Consider the following 9,663-nt stretch of genomic DNA (forward strand, 5'->3'; position numbering starts at 1 on the left):
AGGCTGAGAGCTGGGGCTGCCATGAAGGTGTTTCCTCCATCATGTTTTAGTGCTGCTGGGTTTGCCTGCGAAGCCCTGGGGAAGGGAGGGTCCTGCTCAAGAGGAGCAAAAGCAGCAGTTCTCACGAGTGCCACCTCCAAAAGGGCCACCCAGGAGCCATGGTTTGGGGCACAACATGGGGATGTGGGTGGCCAAGGATGAGAGAGGCTGAGATCCTGTGCAAGAGGATTTCATTTCAGCTGATTTAGGACACGCAGCCTGATCGAGTCCTGCTCGATATCTATGGGCTCTTGCTTGGTCTTTCTGGGCTTTGTGGTTCCTCCTGGAAATTAGGCTGATATCCCCCACCCGGGGGACATGCCCGAAGACCTGCAGTTGCAGGAACCACCACCGTGCTACTCGCTTCGACTCGGGTTGTGCTGATACGGACAGGACTGAGCCCGGCCGTGCCAGGCCGAGCCTAGCCGGGCGTTCCGAGCCCAGACGGGCCGCCCCCTAGCCGGGCCGGGCGGGCGGAGCGGAAGGGGCCGGGGGCGGAGCGGGGCGGTTGGAAGAGCGGGGCGGAGGAGCGGAGCCGCGCCCCTGCCCGCCCCGGCGCAGCGCAGCATGTTGCGGGCGGCCGCTTGCGTGTCCCGGCTCTGCCGCGGCCCGGCCCGGCTCGGGGCACCGTTCTCGGCCGCCGCCGCCTCTCCCATCCCGGCGCCCAACCCGCGGCCCGACATCGCCTATAACAAGGTAGGGTCGAGCCGGGGGCCGGTCCCGTCCCCGCGGCGTGGGGGGCGCGTCCCCGGGGTGCGGGGCTGGGGACGCCCCGGGGTAACGCGGAGCCGGGCGCCGGAGCGGCCGGACATTCGGGCCCGATACCCGGGGCTGCAGGAAACCCGCTTGGGAAAAAACAACTGTGGGTGCAGCAGCTGCAGGGAGGCACAGGGCGTGTGTCCTGCTCTGTCCCCATCCCCGACGTTTTTCAGCAAATGTGGAGGGGGCAAGGTGCCTGGCTTGGTGCTGGTTATCTGCATGGGTTAGACCCTGTGCCCTGAGGAAAACACTGCCCGATGCCCTGGGCGAGGTGCAGGTGGAGATCCAGCGTTCCTCTCCCAAGCTGCTTCTTTCCAGCGGCCGCGCCACGGCCCTTGGCGAGTGTTCAGCAACTTCTGGGCGAGTGCTGCGATCTTGGCACTGATGTTCTCTTGCAACGGACCTAGAAAAACAAATTCAGCCTTACTGGGAAAGAAAGAGTTGGTGAAAAGCTGCTGTTGGCGCCTGGTTTGGTTTCAGAATGGTGCACAAGTAGCCTAAAATCAGTTAATCAGGGAAATGCTGCAAAAGCTCTAGTGCTGCGTACAAAATCAACTGCATTGGTTGTATGTGAAGTGTCTTCCTGCTGTCCAACCTCCCGAGGCTCCCACTGTCCCTGTGCAGCTCCAGCCAGGCGTCCAGGGACCTGCTGAGGTGGGAACCACTTCTTATTCATGTGCTGTTTCCTGAGATGTTAATTCTTTTTATTAACTTGAGGCTGTATCTTTTGTTGTATACTTTTACACTAAAATATCTCCTTCATGTTGTGGCGGTTTTGGACCCCACACAAGTTGGGTCTCTTTTAACTAAATAGCCTGTGAAGATGCCATCAAACAACTAATCCTCCGGCTGATTTTACCTAGGTCTGGCTCTAAGCCTTAAACACTGCTTTGCTTTTTTCATTGCAGATTTTCATAAACAATGAATGGCACGATGCTGTCAGTAAGAAAACTTTCCCTACTATCAATCCGGCAACAGGAGAAGTTATCTGCCAGGTCGCTGAGGGCGATAAGGTAAGTGTTTTGTTGATGAGATTGGTTCGTTTTCTTCGTGAGCAGGTACATGGGGACTGCAGAAGAACAAGCGCCTCTCACCTCGGCAGCTCCTCCAAGTGCCGTGTGTGCAGCAGTAAGCATCTGACCCACACTAATACCACGTCGAGTGCTGCTTGTGCTCCTCCTCAACTGCTGCTTCCCAGAAAAACCCTCTGGCTTTGCCTCTTAGCAGTAGCAAGCTGGGACTGGAACGGGTGGAGAGGAACAGATGTGGTGTGCAGCAGAGCTGGGGCTGACGCAGACACCTCTGCGGTCCCCTGGGTGCTGTCACCCAGTCACAGTGACAGAGGAGACAAAAGGTTGGGATTCACCTGAACAGCCCCTTTCTGCCGGGGGGTACTGTCCCCAGCCCTGGGAATTAAAAAAAGCAAAAGAGATGGTGAAGAATAACGGAATCATCCCGTGCCATATGCAAGGCATATGCAAGGCCCTCCCGGGAGGCTGGGCAGCGCTGAGGTGTTTCCCAGCAATTCCAGGTTCTTCCTGCAGTCTGGAGACTTGTTGATGTTCCCCACAGGAGGGGTGAGCGAGGGAAACCCTTTGCTCTTTGCTTGTCCGGGGCAGACTGGCTTGTCCTGGCAAGACCATTGCAGTGAGCCAGAGCAGAGAACCAACTAGAAACAAGTTACTGCCCTGAAAGGAGAAAACAATGGATTATTGATATTTGATCAAGGAAAAAAAAAACACCTTCAGACCATGCTGGCGAAATCAAATCCTGAGCAAGTGTCAGAGTTGCTCCTTCCTCACCCTCTTGCCCAAACTCCTCTGCAGGCGGATGTGGAGAAGGCCGTTAAGGCTGCCAGGGCTGCTTTCCAGCTTGGCTCGCCTTGGAGGAGGATGGACGCTTCTCATCGGGGGAAGCTGCTGAATCGTCTTGCGGACCTGATCGAGAGGGACCGGGCTTACCTGGCGGTGCGTACCTGCTCTGTGGCTGAGCCCTGCTGCCACCCCTGACTACAAGGGGAGGGAGGCAGAAACAGGGGATTTGTGCCCTTCGGGTGTGATGGGGACTTTAACCACAGCTAAAACTGGGAGAGAGACCTATGAAGGATGAGGAAGTTGTTTTGGGAAAATGAAAACAAAACGGCCAACAGGCAGAACTGATCAGAATCGCAAACTTGAGAATCAAATCTAAATCTGTATGCGTGACTTTCCCCACCTCGCTCTTCAGACGATCTCACTGTGTTTTGCAGGCGCTGGAGACTCTGGATAACGGCAAACCGTATGCCATCTCCTACCTGGTGGATCTGGACATGGTGGTCAAGTGTCTCAGGTAGGTGTGGAGGCTCCAGGACAGCGCAGTGTTGGTATGAGCGTTGTGAAGTGACTAAAGAAAGAAAAGCAACCAGCTGGAGGAAGTCTCTTTTATTTTCTGGTGACAGAAGACTTATTATTTTACATTCAGTGACCAAAACTTTATTGTTGCCAGATACTTTGCAGGCTGGTCGGATAAATTCCACGGCAAAACCATCCCATTAGATGGAGACTTCTTCTGTTATACAAGGCACGAGCCGGTGGGAGTCTGTGGGCAGATAATCCCGGTAAGTAAAACGAGGTGTTTCAGGAACTCAGTGTTAGTACAAAGGGTTGTCTGAAAATGCAAGTTATTATCTGTTGCTAACCACTGCTTCCTCCAGTGATGAGGAAAGTTCTGCTTGCGCCAGCCGGAAGGGCTGTTACTTTGCTCTGGCAGTACAGAACTGTTGCTTTCATGGGCTCTGAGTAAGATTTATTTTGTATCTGCTGGAGAAAAAAAATCAAACCTCTTCATAGGAGTTGCCTGGTTCAGAACCACAGTCAAGTTTAAACCACTACCTAGCATTAAAATCAAAAGTCTGTGTGATAAGGAAATAGAGTTTGTGTGCAAAATTCAGTTTTATGTACGTGATCTTTTTTTGGTCCCTGGTAGCAAGCATAGCAAGGTGGTTTGTCAACAGCAAAGCCATGTGTACGCAGTGATCCGTGGTTGTTGTTACCCCTTGGTAGGACCAGCCAGATTCCAACTGGTGCACGCTGCATTTGCGTGTTTTTCATATTCGCATTGAGCAAGAACTGAGAGTAAACGCCTCGCAGGTCTGTGTGCACTGCTCCGTCATTGCAAACAGGCTTTATTTCAAAACACCTCTAAAGAGTGTTTAACTGTGAAACTGTCAGTAAAGATTAATTGCAGAAAAGTTAGTTAGGGTTTTGCAGTGGGACTGGGAGACCTCATGCTTCTGAGTAGGGTTTTCCTGGACAAGGAGGAGGCAGCACTGGAAAAGGAGCTCGCACGTTGAAGAGCAGCTGGTGAAGGATCAAAAGCTGCTTCCAGAGCTGCTGCAGCTGATTTGAATGAAGCTCACTGGTCATTTACTGTTTAATTGGAAACTTTCAAGTTCAGACAAGCAAATGCCTCCTTGTTTTTCAGTGGAACTTCCCACTGTTGATGCAAGCATGGAAACTGGGGCCTGCCTTGGCGACTGGGAACGTGGTTGTGATGAAAGTGGCGGAGCAAACCCCGCTGAGCGCTCTTTATGTGGCTAATTTGGTCAAAGAGGTGAGTGAAAAGGCTGCTGGAGTGCGGCGGGATGCAGCCAAACTGGGGAGCTGTGGAGGGCTTGTGACAGGAACAGAGAAGGGCTGTCTGATCCAAAGAAAGGCGGGATTGTCTTGGCTATCTCAGCATTTGATTCAGCAAGTTAAAAAAAAGCCCTTGTCCCTATCAAAAACTAACTTCAGGGTGATTAGATACGTAACTCCAAACCATGCTTAGGGCATGGGGTGGGAAGTTGTCCTGTTTTTTGTCAACTGAACACTAAAGAACTGGGAAATTAAAGTGAGGTCGCAAGGGCTCTGTTCTTCGTGGGAGACCTCCTGAGGAGTTACTAACAGGCGAGGGGAGGTGAAATCCTTGACTGGTAAAAGGAATTTCTTGCTGCAAACCATCAGGCTGGATTCCCGCCCGGCGTGGTGAACATCATCCCTGGCTATGGGCCCACGGCCGGCGCTGCCATCTCCTCCCACATGGATGTTGATAAAGTGGCCTTCACTGGCTCCACAGAGGTAAGGGAGGACCTTCCCCGTTCAGCCCTTGGGATACAGAGAATATCTCATTGCTCTCATAACTTTTCTGTAAAGAATACTGCAGGTGCCTTGCCTCCTACCCATCTTTTTAAAACATAGAGCTGACTTCAGGGGGTGACATTTATTTTTACGTAAGACTTTTTAGGTGCCTTTTTTAGAATTCTTCCTATTGTTTTCCTTGAGTTGAGTCTTATGAGGGCTGAAACTCTGGGCAGACCTCAGGTATTCCCTTAAAGCCCTGACAAGGAGGGGATTATGATTAAACTGCTTTCTGAGATGTAAAACCAGCCGCCCTGCCAGGTGTTGCTGTGTGGAGGAGTTAATTCCAAGTGCTCATTCTTGCCACCACACAGGTTGGGCACCTGATCCAGAAGGCAGCAGCAGAGAGTAACCTCAAGAGGGTGACGCTGGAGCTTGGCGGGAAGAGTCCCAACATCATTATGTCCGACGCAGACAGTAAGCACCCGCCAGCCTCAGATTTGATCTGCGCCTTTTCCAGATCTGTTGCTTTTTCTGTACCCAAACCCTCCCATGTGTGGTGGGAAGGTCTGGCTTGGACACCACCCGGCTGTTCTCCCAAAAGGTCTCTGTGCCTCCCGCTGTAGCTGCTGCGTTTGTGTCTCTGTGCTGCTTCACTCCATGTCTTCCTCAGCGCTGTGAAGTTCAGCTATCAACAAATAAGGATTGTTTCAGTATCTTCCTTCACTCCTAGTTCCATTTTTGTTTTCATTTCTTTCTCTTAGCGTGTACCGCTCTTTTTCAGTCTTGAGAAGTTCTAGTTCCCTCATCCCTTGCATATAGACTCATTTTTGGTTTTGATGCACCAAGATACTCCTTTTATTTAGCAGTAAGGAAGAAAGATCTTCTAGATCCAAAATAAGAACTGTGATCTGCCTCAGGTATTATTTTTTTCTCTAGCATTAGGTGCTTTAATAAACCCTCACACTAATTAAATGTGAACATAACTTCAAAAGCGTGGAAAATGCCTGTCAGCTGAGGGGACTGTGTGTCACTGATGTTCAGCAGCCTGCATGACAGTTGTTCAAGTTCAAAATAAGTCACTTACTGGCTCTGGTTCCGTTTGCTGATTTGTTTTCTCTCCTCTCCCCCATCTCAGTGGACTGGGCTGTGGACCAAGCCCATTTTGCCCTCTTCTTCAACCAAGGGCAGTGCTGCTGTGCTGGATCCCGAACATATGTCCAGGAGGATATATATAATGAGTTTGTGGAGAGGAGTGTTGAGAAGGCCAAGGCCAGGGTGGTTGGAAACCCGTTTGACTTTAAAACTGAACAGGGGCCTCAGGTAAGAGCAGGAAACATCCTGAACTGTTATCTCATGCAATTGCTCCAACCTTGAGTTGTTTTGCATCCGTAGATGAGAACAAAAGGGATTTTCGGTCTCTTGATTAACCTCCTTTGAACTGTGCCCATTATCTCCTTGCTTGTGCAGGAGGGAGAAGTTAATTAACCATTCTGATTACTCCAAAACCTGGCATTTCAAACCGATCGTCTCCCTTGGAAGCTGGTGTGGCAGTCTGTTGGAATGAGGAATTGCCAGGGCACAGTCACGGGCACAGCAGGTTGTAGTCGAGTCCTTTTTTACCCCCAGTAAAGCTGAAGCTGATCTGTGTCCCCGCGGCTCGCAGGTAGACGAGGAGCAGTTTAAGAAGATCCTGGGTTACATTAGCACTGGGAAGCAAGAAGGAGCCAAACTGCTGTGTGGTGGCAGCGCCGCTGCGGACAGAGGCTTCTTCATCCAGCCAACTGTCTTTGGCGACGTGCAGGACAACATGACGATCGCCAGGGAGGAGGTGAGACCTGCGGCATCTGTCTGTCTGTCCACTTCTCACCTCTTCAGCATTTTGCCCCTCTGATGCAAAAAACCATGGCTCTGCAAGCACTGGACATTCATGAACTGTGAAACTCACTGCTTCTTAGAAGGTTACCACATCAAACTTCCTTCTAGATGATATCCTGACCTTTTCATAATATGAGAAGTGATACTTCGATGTCCTGTTTGACTTCTACCATACTACATCACTCCAGCATCAACCACAGCCTCCCTCGTGATCAGTTTTCACAGATTTTCACATGCCTTGTTTGGATTTCGCAGATATTTGGGCCGGTCATGCAGATTCTGAAATTCAAAACAATCGAGGAAGTCATTGAGAGAGCAAACGACTCCAAGTATGGTCTGGCAGCCGCAGTCTTCACAAAGGATCTTGACAAAGCGAACTATGTGTCCCAGAGCCTGCGAGCTGGAACAGTTTGGTGAGCCACACCACTTCCCTCTCCCTGAGCTGCTGGAAGCTTCCTTGTTTCTTGTTAAGTTTGCTCTTTTTCCTCTACTTCGGATCCAATTGTAACATGCACTTCACTGAATGTAATGTCAGACCTTCAGCTGTAACACTAACTGTTGGTAAAATTTAGGTATATTAAGCTTCCATGGTCCCGCTGTGGATTAACAAAGGGAATGGGGGAAAAGAAATGCAGTAACACAGCTGCCACTTCCATTAAGCAGTTCTGAAACTACTGGTGTTTAACTCTCGGTTTCCATTTCAGGATAAACTGCTACGACGTGTTTGGTGCGCAAGCCCCATTTGGCGGCTACAAAGCTTCTGGGAATGGGCGAGAGCTGGGAGAATATGGTCTGGAGGCGTATGTAGAGGTGAAAAATGTGAGTATCCCTGCGTCCAAGGGCTTCTCCAGAGCGTGTTTGTGCCTGTTGGTGCAGTCTGGCCTGGGAGCTGCAAGGGGAGAAGCTTCTGCAGTACAAACTGGCAGATGAACACCAGTCAAGAGGGGGGATCTGAGCAGTTGTTGGGACATGGCTAATAGAGAAGGGGCATGGCTCTATTGATCCATTGTATCAGGAGAATTCTGTTCTAAGTTAGCATGAGTAGGCCTCAGTTAGCATGAGTTTGGTGTAGCATAGTGGAAAAGTACTGAGCGGTTGCTCTCTGGTTCAGCTGAGCGTTTAGATAAACAAGCTGGGGAATTATTTCTAGCAGGGTGAGGAGGTTGCATTCCAGAGAAACCACAAGAAGGTTGAGCTCATTATGTATACTATCCAATCAATAGAAGACGAGTAGGCATAATTACTGTATACTATCCAATTAATAGATGACGAGTATGCATAATTATTGTAAGTCTTATATAAACCAGCTTAGTGCATCAATAAAGTTGAGGTATGCTTATCACTCATATTGGGTCGACCGCATTCCTTCCTCCGTCCGCTCGGGTCTGGAACTCTGATGGAATTTTTCTCTCGGCAAGCAGTGACCACCAGGACTTAAAACCGCTCTCAAGTCCGTACGCGCTTGGGCAATCCCAACACAGGCTGAGTAATTTCCTGTAAGGAGGTGCAGAAGGGCTGTCAAACGGATGCTGCTGCCTCTCGGTCTTCAAGCCAATAACGTGAACACTGTCTCCAGGAAAGTAACTTGTGACTTTTCCTTTTTGTCTTCTAGGTGACGATCAAAATCCCACAGAAAAACTCCTAAAGGACAGCAGCCTTTCCGTGTGTCTGGAAATGCCCGTGCAGCTTCGTGAGATACAGAGCAAGGAAACTTCTGCTTAACGCGCGCAAAACTTATGTGGAAAACATGTAACTCTTTAAGTAATGTTTCTTTAGAAGGTGCCTGAAGGAGCTTGTGTTAAAAAAATGTCACTTGGCTTTATCTTTAAAACACCAAATACAGTCATTTGAGTACTAATGCGTTACATGGGTGTGTTCTTGTAGCGCCTGTATCTGATGAAAATGCTTTTTTCCAAGAAATCATGTCAGGGCTTGTCTCGTGGGCAGTAGGTTTGATATTAATAAGAATCGGTCCCTCTTCTGTACGCAAAGTGAACTGAAGCTCAGTGACCAACCTCTCAGCCTCTGTTTGTGAGGGGAAAGTTCTCGGCTTTCCTCACTGTATCTACTCCAAATAAACATTATTTTCTCAGAGATGTTAACTCTCAGTTGCTGGAGTTTGTGTCAGTCAGTGAAGCAGGAGCTCAAGTACACGTAAAAGTTTATTTTCTTCTGGCTGATTTTTCTGCACTGCCTTAACGGTAAAGCAAGCCCGATGTCTAACTGTCCCCAGCAAAGCCAGCAGAGGTGATGGTACCACAACAACAAAGCAGCGGGAGGGGCGCTGAGGGTGCCCTGTGCCTCAGGGAGCGGGCGGGGGACGCTGTCCCCGGTGTGACTGGCGCTGCTGTCCCCGGTGTGACTGGCGCTGCTGTCCCCGGTGTCACTGGCGCTGCTGTCCCCGGTGTGACTGGCGCTGCTGTCCCCGGTGTCACTGGCGCTGTGCGGCGGACGCTCCTCCCCGAACGGCGGGTGCGAAGCACAGCCCGATCCCCCCCTGCCCGTTCCCGTTCCCGTTCCCGCCCCCGGGGCGGCCTCGCGTCCCCAGATCTCGCGAGGCTTCGCCGCTCTCGCGGCGGGGGCCGGGGCCGAAGTGCTCCCTTCGCCCCGCCCCTTTGAGGCTCACAGCCACGCCTCGTGTCTCTACGTCATTAGAAGGCGACAGGAGCCTCGAAGGCCCCGCGGGGGCCTTGATGCTGGCGTCGCGCTTTTTAGGGTGGTGGCTATTGCCTGTAAACCGCTCCAGCGCCGTGGCGGAAGCTCCTAAAATTCCCCGGTGTGACCGGGGAGGAGGCGGAGGGCTGGGTCGATCTCCCGCGCGAGGCGCGGCGGGGACGATATCGCCGCGGAGGGTCGCGCCGGCAGGCGGGTGTGCCCGGCGCAGTGTGCC

General features: G+C 51.2%; 1 protein-coding gene across 1 annotated transcript; it reads left to right on the forward strand.

The window, feature by feature from the left end:
- The first annotated feature begins 511 nt into the window (after positions 1-511).
- On the forward strand, positions 512-8,881 carry ALDH2 (aldehyde dehydrogenase 2 family member). Its single transcript, XM_065033521.1, has 13 exons — positions 512-735; positions 1,707-1,811; positions 2,625-2,765; positions 3,047-3,126; positions 3,283-3,394; positions 4,261-4,389; positions 4,782-4,895; positions 5,270-5,372; positions 6,034-6,218; positions 6,562-6,726; positions 7,029-7,186; positions 7,478-7,592; positions 8,386-8,881. Exons 1-13 carry the CDS (start codon positions 607-609, stop codon positions 8,416-8,418), a joined length of 1,569 nt encoding a protein of 522 aa, XP_064889593.1. The 5' UTR covers positions 512-606; the 3' UTR covers positions 8,419-8,881.
- The last annotated feature ends 782 nt before the right edge of the window (positions 8,882-9,663 follow it).

The sequence above is a fragment of the Columba livia genome, chromosome 17 (genome assembly GCF_036013475.1).
Source record: "Columba livia isolate bColLiv1 breed racing homer chromosome 17, bColLiv1.pat.W.v2, whole genome shotgun sequence".
Lineage (NCBI taxonomy): Eukaryota > Metazoa > Chordata > Aves > Columbiformes > Columbidae > Columba > Columba livia.

What these genes read in the sequence shown, in the direction of transcription:
- ALDH2 (XM_065033521.1), top strand. Translation starts at nt 607, where the DNA reads ATGTTGCGGGCGGCCGCTTGCGTGTCCCGGCTCTGCCGCGGCCCGGCC. An exon ending in CCTTCACTGGCTCCACAGAG is followed by an intron (nt 4,896 to 5,269) that starts GTAAGGGAGGAC and finishes GCCACCACACAG; the next exon opens with GTTGGGCACCTGATCCAGAA. An exon ending in CGTATGTAGAGGTGAAAAAT is followed by an intron (nt 7,593 to 8,385) that starts GTGAGTATCCCT and finishes TTTGTCTTCTAG; the next exon opens with GTGACGATCAAAATCCCACA.